At 39.8% G+C, this 18,086-nt stretch overlaps 1 protein-coding gene across 2 annotated transcripts in view; it reads right to left on the bottom strand.

Annotated features, from left to right (window-relative positions):
* The window catches only part of PROM1 (prominin 1), a 119,786-nt gene that overhangs the window by 48,718 nt on the left and 52,982 nt on the right, over nt 1-18,086 (bottom strand). For both annotated transcript variants that reach the window (XM_087724628.1, XM_087724627.1), the window contains 7 exons: nt 15,469-15,686; nt 13,154-13,228; nt 11,022-11,085; nt 6,358-6,517; nt 3,863-4,015; nt 2,118-2,241; nt 526-629 (listed from right to left, as the gene is read on the bottom strand). In XM_087724628.1, coding sequence (XP_087580754.1) covers nt 526-629; nt 2,118-2,241; nt 3,863-4,015; nt 6,358-6,517; nt 11,022-11,085; nt 13,154-13,228; nt 15,469-15,686 — 898 coding nt within the window. The remainder of the gene's footprint in view (nt 1-525; nt 630-2,117; nt 2,242-3,862; nt 4,016-6,357; nt 6,518-11,021; nt 11,086-13,153; nt 13,229-15,468; nt 15,687-18,086) is intronic.

The following is an 18,086-nucleotide window of genomic DNA, read 5'->3' as shown; positions in this document are numbered from 1 at the left end:
CCTGCAAATCCCTGATCACTCCCGGAATTCAGGAAGCATACTTCTGTAATTAGAGGAAGACTGACATGAGGACATCCTTGCACTTGATTATATTATTAGAAGATGAGAGCATTGAATTTAAGAAAGTCTACCATCGCCTTAAACCGTACTTTTGGGAGTCCCAAATTGGAAGAGAGTTCATCACCCAAAAGAGCAAAAGTGAGGGAGAAAGACTACATTGAAACTGACGATTTCCCCAGTTTTAGCTGAAGATGAGAAGTCAGCCAGACAGTCTGATAAAAGGGGTAAAGTCAATCATCCTTTATTACTATGGAAATGGATAAAAGGGAAGAACAGTCTCCTCCACAATCAAGAAGAGGAGGTGGTTCCTGGCTGTTCCAATTATGAAGGCAAGAAGCAGATGTTGCAGAGAGTGCAGGAGGCAAATTTGGAGATATTTCAATCATTTTCAGATGATTGAGGATATATATGCAATCTCAGAGAAAGTTAATTATACAATAGAAGCAGAAAAGAGTGAAAATTTACCTGTAAACTTTTTCAAATGTCAAGTCAATATTTGGGTTTTTCAGAATGATGCCAGATAAATAGTGTTTCCACTGGCGATTAAGCAAGTAGGGTGTGTCCAAAATCTAAAATGCAATTTTAAAAAGATTGACTTATAAATCTAATTTGGCTTCTACAAACAGGTAGTCCTTGACTTATGACCACAATTGCCCCCCAAATTTCTGGTTTTGAGTGAGACATTAGTTAAGTGGGTTTTGTCCCATTTGTATGACCTTCCTTGCCACAGTTGTTATGTGAATCACTACAGTTGATAAGTTAGGAACCCAATTAGTGAATCTGGCTTCCCCACTGACGCTGCTTGGGAGAAGGTTGCAAAACTTGATCACATGACCTTGGAACACAACAATGGTCATAAATATGAACCAGTTGCCAAGCATCTGAATTTTGATCACATGATCATGGGAATGCTGCAACAGTCCTAACTCTGAAAAATGGTCATAAGTCACATTTTTCAGTGCCATTGTAACTTTGAACAGTCAATTAAGCAACCTGTTGTAAGTCAAGGACTACCTGTACTCAGAAATTTCAGGGTTTTTTTACTATAACTTGTTTTGCAAGTAACAAGAAGCTACACTATATAATACCCATTTCCTAAACATTATGGTGATATTACACAGAGTGGCAACTTTAGAGTGTTTCAGAGGCCATGTTATGCATTACCCTTTACTGAAGAACAAAATAGGAACTTAGTTTAGATCAAGTGAAGTTATTTAAGCAATAGTAATAATTTGGAATGACTGAAAAACCAAATGGGGAATCCAGTTCATATCTAATTTCTTCCAGGAAGTTCTTTCAAACTTGTTTCCTCACTTGTAATATATGGCTAATAATATCACCATCTACTTTAGAGGAATGCTTTAAAGGTGATACAGTGATGACTGTCTTACATCTTCCTCTAGCTATAACTTGGTACCACAATAAATCATATGTTAGAGCAGGGCATTGGTGGGCTTCAAAATTGTTTTAATTAAATTATGGCCTTATATGTTGGCCATATACTGCATGTTGTCTGGGTTCCAAGTAACCCCCAACCAGGGGTGGGTTTCAACCAGTTCGCGGCGGTCCCCGCGAACCGGTTGGTCGGCGAACCCGGAAGTAAGTAACTTCCGGGAACGGCGAAGGGCCCACCTGCCCGCCCGTGCTCCTTACCGGTCTTTGAAGGCTTCTGCGCTTCCATGCAGGCGCATGGCACATACAGCGCCTGTGCGATTCTCCGCGAGCAGCTGGATGGCACATACAACGCCTGCACGAGTCTCCGCGAGCAGCTGGAGCATCGTGCAGGCGCTAAGACGCATGCGTGAACTGCACGCGTGCATGAGGACGCCGCCGGCCCCGTTCCAACTGAACCAGTTGGAACGGGATTAGCAACCCACCCCTAACTAAGTAAGACTCTGAGGCAGACATTTCCTCAAAGTTCCATTTTATTAGAGATGTCATATTGGCACATCTGACAGCATATTTTATGAAGTATTTTGAACGTTTTACAAGTGCATGGCAAACATTAGAATTATCAGAAAAGATATGGAAATTCATGATTATATAGAGTGCCCTACTTGGAATAAAGTCTTGTCATCAAATGATTCACATATCAACTTCTCCATGTTTCCACCGGCAATGAAAGTGACCACCACTATCAGCATCAGAACCCAGGAGAAGAGGAAGCTGAAAGTAACTCCACTGATGGAAGGAGGGGGAGAGAGAGAGAGAGATAGGAAAAACCATTTTAAGAATACATCGTCTTGTAAGTATTTTAACAGCCAATTTAGACTAAGGAAAACAATTTAAGAACATCTATTAATTCAGAAGTATGCATTGATTTTCCAGATCAAAAATAAGTCTGTAGTTACAGGAGAGGGAACAATGTAGAATCTTTTCTGTTCTGCTTCAGGGTGCTAATTATTACTTATAAAGCCCTACATGGTATTGGACCTGGGTACTTGAGAGACCACCTTCTGCCGATTACCTCCCACAGATTAGGCCTCCTCCGTATTCCATTTGCCAGCCAATGTCGGCTGGCGACTACTTGGAGGAGGGCCTTCTCTGTGGCTGTCCCGGCCCTTTGGAACAAGCTCCCCGTGGAGATTCGGACCCTCTCCACCCTTCAGGCCTTCCGGATGGCCGTGAAGACCTGGCTGTCCCAGCAAGCCTGGGGTTGAGTCCCCCCCCCACTCGAATTTGCTGTGTCTGTTGTGCTTTTAAATTGTTCATATTGTCTGATTGTCTTTGTCTTACTTTTTGTAATTTCCCCTCCCTTGGCTTTGTTCAGCCGCCCTGAGTCCCTTCGGGGAATAGGGCGGCCTACAAATTGAATAAACTCTAAACTCTAAATAGCTTTGCTTGAGAATCTATGAAAATGGGAGCAGGACAGAATACAGAACTTTGAAAATACAAGAATTTTGGGTCTCATGTGAGAAGCTATAGCATGTCTTCCACAATTCTATTAAAACACTATTTTATTCTGAGAGAGCATTGTTCTACCAGAACTTCAGGTAGATTTTGAAAGGCTTGTTTTTTAGGGAATTGTAAGTCTGTAGTATATTTTTTGCAACTGAAGAAGTATTTTTAATTGTTTACAATTCCCAAGATGATTTTAAAGAAGTTACTATTTAGAAAAGGCATTTTTATCAAAATATTGTTAATCTTACATATAAAAATAAGATGGATTCCTCCTTTTCAGAGAATCCACTAAAATGTTCCATTTAACTCCATTTAATGAGATGCTGCTTCTGCTTTTGCATATCATTAAGATCTCTTCATAGATGAGTCATTGGAATGGTTACCAACTTAAAGCCACCAGCATAATTTTTTAAGTTTGGAATATGACACCTCTTGTGAGTTTATGATTGTTTTAGGCTATAGGTAGGGCCAGCCACCACCACTGTACCTGATTTAATGTACATATATTTAGTTTAATTAACGTTATTTAACTACAGTTAACATAAGAACTAGAGAGTCAGTGTTTAAGGCATCAGGCATCAGGAAGACCTTCCATTCTAGTCCTACCTTAGGCACAAAGCCAGCTGGATTACTGGGGCCAGTTCCTCTCTTTCATCTCTAGGAAAGAGGCAATGGTAAACCACTTCCAAAAAACCATGCTAGAAAACTGCAAGGACTAGTCCAGGTGATTGGATATATACACATAGAAAGTGAGTGTAACTCCAAAGTTCTAAAATGCAAATCTCAGTAAAACCCAAGACAAAATTTTCTTCCTTCTCAACTTCTTTTTTGCATTTTATCTTCCCAGTATATTTCTTCAATGCAATTCTCTTAACCTGGGGAAAAGATTAAAAGTACTCACGCCATCAGGAAATTTCCTCCAGTATTTGAGACACAGCCTCTGGTTGTTGGTGTTGCATTTTTGTCATAGCCACACATACCACATAATAATCCCAGGTAGAAAAAGACCAGGATCAGGACCACCATGCAGCATAGGATTAAGCAGCCCAGCCACCTAAACAGAGTAACAAAAAGATGATTCCAAGATCAGTCAAGAGCCAACCACATTTCTGTTAAGTTTCCTATTCTCATTCAAGAGTATTAGAATTAGACTTAAAGTTTTCTTGCATTTTAGAACCTTTTTAATAAAAGGAATGAAGATGAAAGAAGACACTGTAAAATTAAATGGTTATGGGAATATATTCAATTTGAGAAGCCTGGACAAAGATAAAAGTACAAGTTTAGCTTAGCTTGTGGAAGTTGGATGTTGAGGATCTTTCCCTGTTGCAAAAGTGTACCTTGGAAGCAGTGGCGTGCAGTGAGGTTTATGGCTGGTGAGGCACTGACACAGTGGTGGGGTTCAATTTTTTTAGACTTGTGGACTTCAACTCTCAGAATTTCACAGCCAGGCATGCTCAGTTCTGATTTAAAGCGACAGCATTTGTTTTTCTCCTTTGCGAAAGAAGTTTCCTTCTTTTTTTTCTTTTTCTTTTCCCTTTCCCTTCTTTCTCCCTCTCTCCCTCCCTCCTCCCTCTCTCAAACAGAGAGGGAGAGAGAGAGAGAGAGAGAGAGAGAGAGAGAGAGAGAGAGAGAGGGAGAGGGGGGGGGAGAGAAGTTGGATTGGACTATCTCTCCTACCCCTTCCCTCTCTCACTCACTCTGTCTCAAACACACACACACACACACACACACACACACACACACACACACAGTTGGATTGGAGGGAGAGCACCAGCGAGGAGACCACAGGAGGAGGCAGGAAGCCAGTCAAAGAGCCATACTAGAGCACACATACTTTCCCCCAGCCCCGGAGGAATCCAGCCCAGCTTCACTGATTATAGGTTTGAAAAGGCAACATGGCTCTGCCTGCAATCAAACTACACTTGGGGAGGGACACACAAGCGAGCCAGGGTCCTTCCCTCCAGCCTTTGCCCAAAGCCCCGCACCAGGAGGATGAAGTTTGAATTCCTCCCCCTCCCTCCAACCCATACATACCTTTTCCAGCTGTTTCAGAGAGGATTTCAACTCTGATCTTGCCTCGGGTCCTCTGAAGAAGCCCCGCCTAAATTTGCGCACTCTACTATGAGGCAGGAGAACCGCGTGCCTCACCTACGTCAGAAATTTTTAGGCTTTTAACCCTTGCTTAACTCTGCTCGAGTGATCATAAAATGTCTAAAGTCAGACTAGATGAGGCACACAGTTCTCCTGCCTCATAATAGAGGGCGCTTTTTAGAGGCTTTTTAAAACAGTTAAGCAGAGTCATTCACGGTGACGCAGCAACTAGCTCAGCCTGACCTCAGCTCTCACCTTTTTCCTTTTACATTTTTTTCTTTTCATGATGGGAGTGGTGAGGCTGTGCCTTCCCTCCCTCACCTGACTGCACGTCACTGCTTGGAAGATTATACCTGGTTCTACATAATCCAAATTTGTATTATTTGCTGCTAATAAAACATTAATAGCGGTTGTATGGATATTCTGTGCTGCCAATAAACTCTTTTTTGCATATTAATGGCAACAAACACTATTAGTGGTGCTGTGCAACTGAAGATTTAAAAACAGATCATAGGGATTCAGAGTTTAAAAGGGAATTTAAGAGCCAAAATTTTATTTAAAGTTTTGTCAAGGCTGGAACTATCCAAACAGGAAATACTGAATTGTTTATACAACAAACAAGCTTTTAAAAATATGTATCTATAGCTGTCCATTAGATATATCAACTCTTTTTTCCTTGTCCTAATATGTATCAGTTTTCATGATAAGTGAAAGCTTATCATGGGGCAGGAGAAGGATTAAAAACATCTCCCTTTTGAGAACCTGATCTTGTGTTTCTCTTGCACCTCCATTATTGGCTGCTCACCAAGACCTCTCTGGTGTAATAATTTTTCACTTCTTGGATCCTGATATTTGTTCTCTTGCCTTTCCCCCCCTGAAAACATAACTAAGATTATCCATTTTCTGGATGGAATTATTAATTAGTTTTCTCACTAGACACAAGAAGCCTATTTCAGAATTAGACTCCAAATGTCTAATTTCCAGTGCTTCCAATTTCTGGGGCAGAACAGGCAGCTGAAATTTTTATGCAATTTATACTAATTTAAATGTACGTGAAATATACAATAGACCTAAAATATTTTGGCTTTGCATACTGCTACCCTGCATGTTTTTCTACCGATCGTTGTGTATTTGCATTGTGCTCGCAGCTATGCTTCTCCAGTTTAGCAAGATATGTCTAACCACTTTCACTATGTAATAGGCATACTCTTGTTTCAGCTGGGAGTAACAGTTTTAGTGTATTGATCTTCAGTAATACTTTTAGAATAGCCTCTGCATTCTTTCATCAAAATAATATGCACATACCTGTAGAAATCATATTGCTCCACTAATGGAAAATAACTTTCAACATAAGCTTCACCCTGAGTGAGGTATATTGTGAAATCTGTTAGAATCTTCTGAATGGGAAGCTTTTTAGTAAAGGCTGTGATGTTTGAACCAACATCTTCCAAGATATTTTTTATATCTGAAAACAATGGATGCATGTTAAGGATTTCAATTACACTTGCCAGAAAATGACTTGCCACAAACAAAAAGGATTTATTGAACTCCACCTCCAAAAGCAAGACTTTAATGTTGCAAATTCACATGTGGATGCAATGCTTAGGTTTGTGCAATCTTTTATTGTTCATTCCAATGAAACCACAGCCTTATTCTTACCAAGGAGACAAGTCTGTGTCTGCTCCTATGACCAAAAGCCTACTTAATAAAATATGACAGCATTTAATCATGTAAATTCTCACCTGCAACCCAAATGCAATTCCACTACTTTAAAGAGAACAATATGGGACATGTTACAGTGATTTGGCTAAAACATTTGAATCTGATTCATTCTTCTCATTCATTTTACCTTTTGTAATAAATCAAGGCATTCTGCTCACAGAATGATTTCTTGATTTCTTACTGCTTGGTATTATTATTTTACTTGATATTATTCAGAACAGGTAGAAGCCAGGAGCATTTTCAAGTGAAAGGGGCCTTCAGCACTTGTCCTCCTGATGCTCTGGGCTCAACTCTTATCTACTCATGTTTACTTTTTTCAGTCTAATTGGAGCCCAGAGTAATTAAGAGCTCTTTTGAAATTTGAGGAAGAAAATAATACAAGAGGGAGGACCTGGAAGCAAGAAAAGGGTGAAATGACCCTGGGAAACAGGAATACTGGCAATTGGGAGATGAAGCATCTGAGCTATTGAGAACAATGGGATGAGACGAAGTCTCATGCCAATCAAGTGTTTGCACCAGGAAGAAAAACAACAGAGAAGTTCTCTAAGTCACTGTGTAAGGCAACAGCGGTTATTTTACTTGCTTTTAAATGTCATAAACATTTGTGCAAGAAACATTCTGGTATGTTACCTGTTCTGAACCCCCCCCCCCCTTCATTCACCAAAGCACGCCGGGACAAAGATACTTCAAGGATTTATTAACACAGAGACTAGACCTTGGCAGCAATCCAGCACAGACTAACCTTGGCAGCAATCCAGCCTGCCAAGCTTCTCCAGCTCTAGTAAATATGTTGATTCCTGAGATGAGTGTGTGGAAAGCTATTCCTTTTATAGTCTTGAGAGGAGCCTAATTACCACGAGCTGAGTTCAATTATCTCCTGTAACTGCGTAACTGTTCTTTACGCCTATTAGCCCTCCGTTGCCGGATATCCAGGACCAACTCCCTTGTCTCCTCCTCACTGCTCCAATGCATGACGTCAGGATCACACTCCCTTGTCTCCTCCCCACTGCTCTAAGGCTCAGGCACCTCCAGGTGGCCAACCACCCTCTCTGCGCCCTGCTCGGAGTCGGAACCCTGTCCAGGGTCCTCCACATCCTCCAGAGCTGACTCATAGGGCCTCTCACTGTCGGAGTCTGGTGGCAGCTCCAACGGCTCCTGCTAGGCCACAACAGTTACCTATATGTTGGTAATAGAGCCTACTTATGGTGATATGGACCTGCAAAGAATATGCCAGCTCTACTAAATCTTTATAATAGGAAGGGCCATTACTTGTCAATATGTATTAAATGTAAAATTTTAAACCCCAACAATTTCTAGTATCTACTAAAAGCAATGTATTAAGTCTCTCTGTGAAATTGAATACCCCTCAAAATCTTTTATCTTTTGCCATCAAGAAAATCTACCAGGAATTGTGAGAAAGAAATGAACTGGAAGTTTTAGGGATGAAACTAGATGTATTTAAGTGGAAATAGGTGACTAGCATCCATCTGCATTGCAAGCAATACCTGACCTGCATATCAATATTAATTAGGTTGCAGATATAACATCTGATTTTCCCCTTAGTGGCAGGCTAAATATATACTGCTTACCTTTAATTAAAAATAATTTGCATATGAGCACTACCTATAACTAGCATTTTGCTATGAGAAGAAACACATTTTTTCACTAGGCAAAAGTAGCATGCAATTTCCACAAAAGGAATGGGGCTTCTGCTTAATGCATATTAAAGATAACCAAGTGATTGCTCTGCTTTTAATATCTCCCTGGTTGAAAAAAAAAACATTCTGGTAATAATTGCACTTTTTTTTTTTACAAAGCATGCATATGTTTACATATACATTATTTCCATGCTCTTTCAAAACTTACGAGGTACAGCTGCTTATAATGGCAGAACGGATCCATATGCAAGAATGAAAATAGAAGAGGTTGTTAATAAACACTTTCTTTGGTTTTCTTTATAGCATGCAAGGACTGAGCTCATGAAAAAAAAGTAATAAACTACTAAAATTGTGTCTGGAGTGATCAACCAGAAGTTCACATGCCAAATCTAGACCTAAAAATGAATTTACCTGGTTCTTGAAGGATTTCAAATGTTAATTTGGGAATAATTTTTATAAATATAAAAAGTTTTTATTTGAAAAGGAAATTTCCAGTAAAGGAAATTTCCAGTAAAGGAAATTAATTCATATAGAAAGTGCAAAGCAATATTCAACCTTTTCTTGAATTGAAATACCTGAGAATGGATAATAAAGAGAATCCATGATGAACCTTTCTACATAGATTCTATACCACAGCTTTGTACATTATTTTTACCTTTTACAGCAAAGCATGGAGATGAGAAGAACATCTCAGTATCTTCATATGGTTTATTCAAACCTTTCCCTACATCAGCCTTGCTCCTCAAAACGGACCACATTGTTTCCTTCCTTTAGATTCTCATGTATCCCAACAACAACTTATGGTAAGTCAATGCCACTCTTAAACAATATTATTATTAGAGTTATGCATGGATAATGTTCTGATTTGGCTTTGTTTGGGGGAATAATTGTAAATAGGCTGGCACTAATAAACCACAGACATCAAGCAGGGAGGTCAATAGAAGAATCAGCTAAGAAATCTTGTGAATCACCATGCTCCAAACACTGTTCGGTTGTTGCCTCTTCAGCAACTTCCATCTTAAGAGCTCATGACAGCATTTTATTCCTGAGCAGACATCATAATTGTTCTTTTCAAAAGGAAATCTTCAGGCCATAGTATAAGCAACCCACATCCTAAATCAGGAATCAGGTTTACATAGCTACTGTGTTTTCCTGAAAATAAGACAGGGTCTTATTTTGACCCCCGAAATAAGCGCTTGGCCTTATTTTTGGGGAGGTCTTATTGAGGTGCAGTAGGCGGCGAGCATGGTCATTTCATGGCTTCTGCTGTGTTGCAATATTTTCAGGGAGGGCTTATTCTCAGGGGAGGGCTTATTTTAGTGCATGCGCTCAAAAGCCCAATTTGACTTATTATCCAGGGAGGTCTTATTGGGGGGGGAAATGGAATAAATTGTTACTATTCTCCTTTCAAACTCCCCTATTCTCTATTTAGTTTCCCTCAAAAGCTTTTTCCCACAGCTTTGCTATGATTTTATGTGTCACATAATGAACAAAAACACTCCAATCCTAAATAGCCAAGATTATGTTGAAGCAACCCTAGATGAATGATGGTGAACCTTTTTTCCCTCAGATGCCAAAAGCACACACCCATAATGTTATGTCCCGCCTGCACTGTGCCCCCTGCGAATGCATGCATAACACCGCCCCCCGCTGCCCTGCACATACACACATGGCTTTTTTTGCAGCCTGGGGAAGGCAAAAATGCCCCCCCGAGACCCTCCAGAGGCTGGAAATGGCCCATTTCCTGACTTCCGGTGGACCCGTTTTTCACCTCACCAGGCTCCAGAAGCTTTCTTGGAGCCTAAAGAGAGTGAAAACGGCCTCCCACACACCCCGGAGGCCCTCCAGAGGCCGGAAATGGCCCATTTCCTGACTTTCAGTGGGCCTGGTAGGTCTGTTTTTCACCCTCCCCAGGCTCCAGAGGCTTTCCTGGAGCCTGGGGAGGGTGAAAATGGTCTCCCCCACCCTCCGGAGGCCCTCTGGAGGCTAAAAATGACCTCCCAGAGCCTCTGTGCGAGCCCTGTACTTACCTGGTATTGTGTGAAGATTCATGAGAAGGGAAGAGCAGCGTGGGCGGGCCAGCTGAAAATCAGTTGGCCAGCGCACTCATGCGCACCAGAGCCAATACTTTGATATGGCTCGCGTGCCACCTGTGGCATGCGTGGCATAGGTTTGCCATCATGGCTCTAGATGCTTACGATTGTAAAATGCAGAACAATTTAGAATCACAAAACTTTGATATATTTAGTGTTATTGATGGAAGAGAATATTTGTAGATCAATATTTGAACTATGAGATCCTTGCTGCTCTCTGAGCTTGGTTGCGTTCCTGCAGTAGTTTCATTATTAAACTAGGCAATATCATCAGTGCTGAAGATGTTAGTTTTGGTGATGAAATATCTGCCAGAAAACAGCCAAGTTCAGAGACCACCAAGGACCCCTCAGTATATCTAGCGTCTATTTACTAATAGGCCTATATTTTAATTCTTTGTTCTCATTGTTCTATAGGAAGTTTCCCGTTTTCCATTCAGTGCTGTATTACAATCACAAACTTTTTCAGTCAACAAATTAATCCCTTAATCTTTCTTACCTGATAAAATATTCTTTGTTTGATCCCGTACGAGTTGAGGAGTATCATTAAATGCTGCATAACCCTGGAATAAACACATCCATCAGTATCTCAATTGCAAAACATAGCATTGATTTCTGTATTTAAGAAGAAGCAGACTAATCCTTGTTAATGTTAATTCTGTACATTATCGCTCCATTTGAATTTTAGAAACTGAAATAAACTGCAAACACAATAAGGGCACATTCTTACTCCAGAATCCACCTAAATTCAAGCATTCTGACCACTGTGTGAGCTCACTGAAGGTTCTACTTATCAGCAGTCCCTTAGGCCTGCTGATAATAGGTCGATCTTAGCCCTCATTACCTCAAAAAATTTAGAAGACTACTGGCTTTTATCAGGCAAAAACCTTCCCAAGGGCCAATTTAAATTCAGCTCTCTTTCTCTATGTTCTTGAGGTACGACATGAAGTGGAAAATCACTCTTCTTCTCTAATATGTGAGAAGCATCAACATATATAGAATAGCCTCTGTGAAATGCCTGCAAATACCGTGGTCCTGTTTCAACAATCTATTCATTTATTACGATTTATTTGGTTCAAACGAACCTTCTTTGATTTCCCACGACTCAATTCCCCACGTCCTGCCCACAGCAACCCGGTGTTTTAGAATACAGGCTCTTGTGATTTGCATAAGCAAGAAACACTAATTACATCTATATGTACAGCACATGTACTGTAGCTGCAAAGTCATAAATGTGTCTAACAACTCTTCAAAGTTAAGAAATCAATGGCTTCAGATATTATAAGCATAATCCACAAGCAGATGCAAAAGTATCTTATATGTCCACAAATTGCATATTATGCAAAGAAAAAAACCGTGACCCATCAAAACCGCGCTCGACTAAGCCGCGCCCGATTAAACCGCGTCACTGACATCATCAACAGGGCGACAACAGCCAGCGCGGAGAAAGAAGAGCGCTTTAAATAGCGCTTTGAAAGAAAGCCGATTCAACTTAAGGTAAGGGTTAGGTTTAGGGTTAGGTTTAGGGTTAGGTTTAGGTTAAGGGTTAGGGTTAGGTTTAGGGTTAGGTTAAGGGTTAGGGTTAGGGTTAGGGTTAGGGTTAGAATTAGGATTAGGTTTAGGGTTAGGTTAAGGGTTAGGTTTAGGTTTAGGTTAAGGGTTAGGTTTAGGTTTAGGGTTAGGTTTAGGGTTAGGTTTAGGGGGGTTAGGTTTAGGTTTAGGGGTTAATTTTAGGTTTAGGGTTTACAGCGTGCTTCTGTCTCTGCGCTGTTGTCGCCCTGTTGATGACATCAGTTACGCGGTTTAGTCAGACGCGGTTTAGTCGAGCGCGGTTTTGTGGTGGAACCGAAAAAAACACCCAAGCTATTTGCCCTTCCCAACTTAAATGATAAAGATTTCCAGTTTTGAGCTAAGAGTTCCTAATGGTTAGCAGTCAGTAGAATGAAATGAAGCATGAAGATTTTTGGAATAGAATACTCCATCCTAAATCAGAAGATAGTCCTCAACTTATGACTACAGTAGGAATCAGAATTTCCATTTCATGAGTCACACCCAATTTTATATCATATTTGGCCATGCTTGTTAAGCAAATCACTGTAGTTAAGTGAATTACATGGTTGTTAGGAAAATCTGTTTTTCCCCATTGACTTTGTTGGTCAGAAGCCAGCTGGGAAGGTTACACATGACAATCACATGATCCTGGGATGCTGCAACCATCGTGAATGCAAGGGCTTGAATTTTGATCACATGACCATGAGGATGCTGCAGCAACATAACAATAATTGTGAGGGTTATTGTATTCAGTGCCATTGTAAACTTTGAATGGTTGCTAAATAAGTAATTATAAGTCAAGGACTACCTGTATGTACTATAAATAAGGATTTTTAAAAATGTATGTGTAAGTTGACTTGTGCTTAAGAAGATTACATTGTGTTTCTTCTTGTATTTCAGTTGCAAATGCTAAAAAATATTAACAGAGAAACTGTGAGTTTCCTTTGTGCACATCCTCCACATTTGAACTGCTCGTAGAAATAATTTATGAATATCCAAAGCAACAAGATAAACAATAGAATGGCATTTGGGATGCAACATGTAGCCAAATAGGTGTGTCTTAACCAGGCACAATCGCACCTTTTGAATGAGATTGGAAAGGTCTATTTTAAGGACTTCATTTACTTTGGCAAGCTGAGGGTTCACTCCTGGTAACTAAAAGAAGGGAGAAATAATTTCAGGTTAATATTGCAATCTATAGAAGAAGTTTAAGTTTTGCTGTTTATAGGATAACTGCATTATCCTAATATCACAAAAAGCATCCTAAACTTTCCTTCATTATTCTTGCCAATGTAGACACTCTTCAATCATCTCACTAGAAACATTTGCACTGTTTTATGTTACAGGTTTTGCTGAGGGAGAAGCAAATTTTAAAGATTATTTCTCTGGCCTTCCAGCTAATCAATAAAATTGATTTTCATGTGAGCTGCATATGTAATACAAACCTATGATGCTCTGAGATTGTCTACATCAATCAACATAATAGTAGCCAATCATCTATTGGTACATGTGCTGAAAACTCATATTGGTGTCATTTTCCCCCAGCAGATTTTTTTAAAGAAAATAAATTAAAAGTATTTCAATCTAATTTGGGGAGCTTTAGACAATTTGGGGGGGGGGAGAGAAAGAGTAATAGACACCCTCATATCCTACTAGCACTGTGTTGCTTATCCTCTAGCTTCAGTGCAGTGGTGGGATATGATAGTTTGGTAATTAAACATCTGAAAGAAATCACCAAGCCCATAGAGCATCAAGGACTCCAGATTTCCTATCTATTTAATCCAAATATTTTATCTGTCTTTTTTGCGAATACATATGAAACACGCTTACGTGGTTGCAAACAGATTTATGACTTAAGCTATAGAAACAATGTTGCTGAGAAACTAGTCCAACTATACCAACTTTGGAATATTTATTCGTTATCTTAAAAATGCACATCATAAATTCAATAGAAACTATGTGATGTTCCAAATTTACACTGACATGTAGACTGCTAAGTGAACAATTTTACTATAACATTTAACAAATACAAAAATATGGCGGGTTATGCAAAATATTTTTAAAAGAAGGATAAAGTTTATTCCTCAGTTATTTTTACTAGGTATATGTACCTAGTACATATGGTAGAGACAGTGGTAGAGACTAACTTGATTCTGCACCTAATAACTGCAGCAAGACTGTTGGTGGCGCAACACTGGAAGAAGGAAGACTTGCCTACAATCCAAGAATAGACATTGAAAGTCACAAACTTAGCCGAGATGGCTAAAATATCGGCATATCTTAAAGATCACTCAAATGAGAGATATAAACGAGAGTGGAAAAAATGGATTGACTATATACAAAATAAATACGGGACCAAGAAATTCCAGTTAGCCTATGCTTAAGATCAGAAATGATTTAAACTGTTAAAAGTTAGTTCAGTAAGAAGAAGCTAAGGTCAATGTAGAATGTCATTAATTTCTTTATTTCTTTTTTCTCAATAGATTTTAGACTGTGTTAGTTAAAAATCCATACTGTGTACGGGTTCTGGGAAGTCGGGGGGGGGAGGAGGAGGGGAGTTGGGGGGTGGAGGGAGGGAGGGGCATACAAAAAAAATTGTACTTCAATGTTTTAATGATTGACGAATGATGAAATATTTGTGTTTTTTAAAAGAAATAAAACAAAGTTTGAACAAAAAACAAATACAGAAATTTGCAAAATGCTAATGTCATGTTAATGGTAAAGAAAAAAAGATTTCGAAGAAAAAAATATGTTTTAACCTCTACTTTTATTTCTATGATCTATCCTACCTAACTAAAACATACATCACAAGTTCATTTTTTTCATTTTTATACAAATCCATAGGAGACTCCCAACCACCAATAAATGTAGGTTTTTTTTAATAATCAAAGAAGTCAATTTATTTATTGAGCAGAATCTGTCAACTTCACCAACCATTCCTCCATAGTGGGTAGTATTGAATCTGTCTCTTTGCATATAATAATCTTGCTACAGAAATCATATATTGAAATAATCTTCCATGCCTTTTCTCTAACTGTTTATCTATTAATCCTAAAAGTAGTTTGACTACCTTCAAATAAAATGTTTTTTTTAAAGGACAGACATATTTTCCTGAAAGTAAACCTTCCCTTACAAGTATAGACATCTCTACATAGTGAGATGCTCTAAAAGTCTATATTTTTCTGCAACATGAAGGAAAGCTAAGGAGTGTGGGAATGAAGACAGTTCACTTGGTTTAAGATATCTCATAAATATTTGGCGCAGCAAGAAAATCTACACTGTTTCTCCAGTGTACAAGTTTTCTATCTTCTTAACGTTCAGCCAAGTAAGCCCTATCTTTCTTCTGAAGAGGAAGAAGCCAATCTTTTAAGAGAAGCATGGAGAGTATAGCTTACCTTGCTGTAATTAGCATTAATGGTCAGCTGATTCAAAGAATTTCTGATAAGGTTGCAAGTTGAAGCAACCTGGGTAGACATGCAAGCTGAATCATTAAGAGTATCTATCAAGTCTTCCATCACATCCATCAGGCTGGTGTGCAGCTTCTCAGTGCCCTCCTGTAGCATTTCCAGACATCCACTCACATTCTCCAGTGCCTCTTTTGTCTCTCTAATAGCTACAGTGGTAAAAATATCAATTTCATTACAATCTGCATAAGGTATTTTAGTTTTACTAAGTGGCACAAACACACATCTGATTGTTTTATTCAAAATGTCTAAGCTGTGCATTTTTCTTGTTCAAAATTAAACACCATCTCTGAAGGAGTCAGAATTAACCATAAACTAGTATTTGAAGAGGTTTCACACCATCAAAGTTTAGTTTCCTTGGCTGAAGCATTTTAGATTATCTTTTATTGGAAGGGCACATAGATATTTCCCTCTGATTTCTCTGGACACATGGATATATTAACTGAACCAATTTCCTATTAATAAAGGGTCCCTGCTTTTGTTGGACCCACCATCCTGGAAATTAACAGATTAACAGAGTTGGAAGGGACCTTGTAGGTCATCTAGTCCAACCCCTTGCCCAAGCACAACCTACACCATTTCTGACAGATGGCAGCCCAGTCTCTTCTTGAAAGGCTCCTATGATGAAGCTCCCATAACATCTGAAGGCAAGCTGTTCCATTGGATTGTTCTCACTGTCAGAAAATTTCTCCTCATTTCCAGGTTGGATCTCCCCTTGTTCAGTTTCCATCCATTATTCCTTGTCTGGCCTTCAGGTGCTTTGGAAAATAGCTTGACCCCCTCCTCTCTGTGTCAGCCCCTCAAATATTGGAACACTGCTATCATGTCTCCCTGGGTCCTTCTCTTCACTAGACTAGTCATGCCCAGTTCATGCAATCTTTCATCGCATGTTTTAGCCTCCAGTCCCCTAATCATCTTGGTTGCTCTTCTCTGCACTCTTTCTACAGTCTCATCATTTTTTATAGTGTGGTGACCAAAACTGGATGCAGTATCTAGGTGTGGTCTTACTAAGGCTTTATAGAGTGGTATTAGTACCTCCCTTGAACTTGATCGTATTCCGCTGTTAATGAAATTTAGGATTACATTGGCTGTCGCTGCATACTGCTGGCTCATATTTAATTGGTTGTCCACTAAGATTCCAAGATCCCTCTCCCAATTACTGCTATTAAGCCTGGTTTCACCCAGTCTATATGAGAACTTTTGGTTTTACTTGCCTAACTGTAGGGGTGGGTTTCAAAATTTTTTACTACTGGTTCTGTGGGTGTGGTGTGTTTGGTGGGCATGACTTGTTGGTCATGTGACTGGGCAGGCATGGCTTCATTGTCATGTGACTGGGTGGGCATAGCTGGTTGGTCATGTGACTGGGTGGGCGTGGCCAATTTGATGTCACTCACCAGGAGATGTCATGGATTGAGAAAAAGGTGGTGAAGCTCACTTAACAATGCTCTTGCTTAGCAACCAAAATTTTGGGCTCAATCGTAGTCATAAGTCAAGGATTAGCTCTGCCTTCCTCTGCATGGCAGCCTTGTCCTGGTAAACTCCTTCTCCTTTCTGGCAATTTTCCTTTCACCAAAATAATCCAGACAATGTAAGATTTCCTGCTGCAGCAGGGGGTTGGACTAGATGACCTCCAAGTAGCAGATAGAGATAATGACCCTATAGAAAGTTTGGCCCAATTCACGCAAGCGGGCAAACAGATCGGTAGAAAACCCATTCAAGACAGGATATTTTGAAATTTCCCAGTGGCAAAATTTGGCAGCTAACAAAACACAGTAGTAGAATCAGAGTAAGCAGCCCCACACTCAAGATCTGACACAGGACAAAAGTCATTTAGCCACAACGGGAATCATCCAAACCCTTTTAGAAACATAAAGCCCATATTGCACAAACCCCAAAATTTCAAAAACATAGAACCATATAAGAATCCTTCCTTTTATCCAGTTTGTTGTTCAGCTGACCCAGAAACAAACTGCTGAATGTCACTTTCCTTCTGCAATTAAAAACTTCCAAGCAGCTTTTCAATTTAAAGCAGGGGTCTTCAAGATTTGCAGCATTAAGACTTGTGGACTTCAACTCCCAGAATTCCTCAGCCAGCTATGCTATTTGGAGACTCTGATTTAAAGTGACAGCATTTGTTTTTCCTCTTTGCCAAGAATCTCTTGGCTGGAAAGTGAATTTCCTTCTAATACCACCTTCTTTCTTTCCTTTTCTTTCTCTTACTTTCGCTCCCCCCCCCCTTTTACTTTTTAAAGCCTTTTTTCCCTTACCTGAACGGTTGACCAGGTAGAGGAGGGCTAGGCTAGCATGAAAGCTGCTTACTTATGTGTAGGCAGGAGTTAGAAGGAGGCAGTTCTGTGGATCCACATGGCAAATGTGAGGAAGGGTGAGTGTCAGAGCGGGCAGGTGTGGCCAACCAGTATAATAAAAATTGTTCTGCGCATGTGCAGAAGCAAAACCCAAGAACCAGGAGAACCGGTTTGGGGGCTTGGCCAGGCTGCCATTAGTACCGGTTCGAAAAGGTACACCAGATTTTTAATACCTATTTGCCC

This window comes from Thamnophis sirtalis, unplaced genomic scaffold (assembly GCF_051295495.1).
Source record: "Thamnophis sirtalis isolate CommonGarterSnake01/CBP01778 unplaced genomic scaffold, rThaSir2_p1.2 scaffold_10, whole genome shotgun sequence".
Taxonomy (NCBI): domain Eukaryota; kingdom Metazoa; phylum Chordata; class Lepidosauria; order Squamata; family Natricidae; genus Thamnophis; species Thamnophis sirtalis.
Note: the sequence above shows the minus strand (reverse complement) of the source record. Positions and strands in the feature narration are given on the sequence as shown.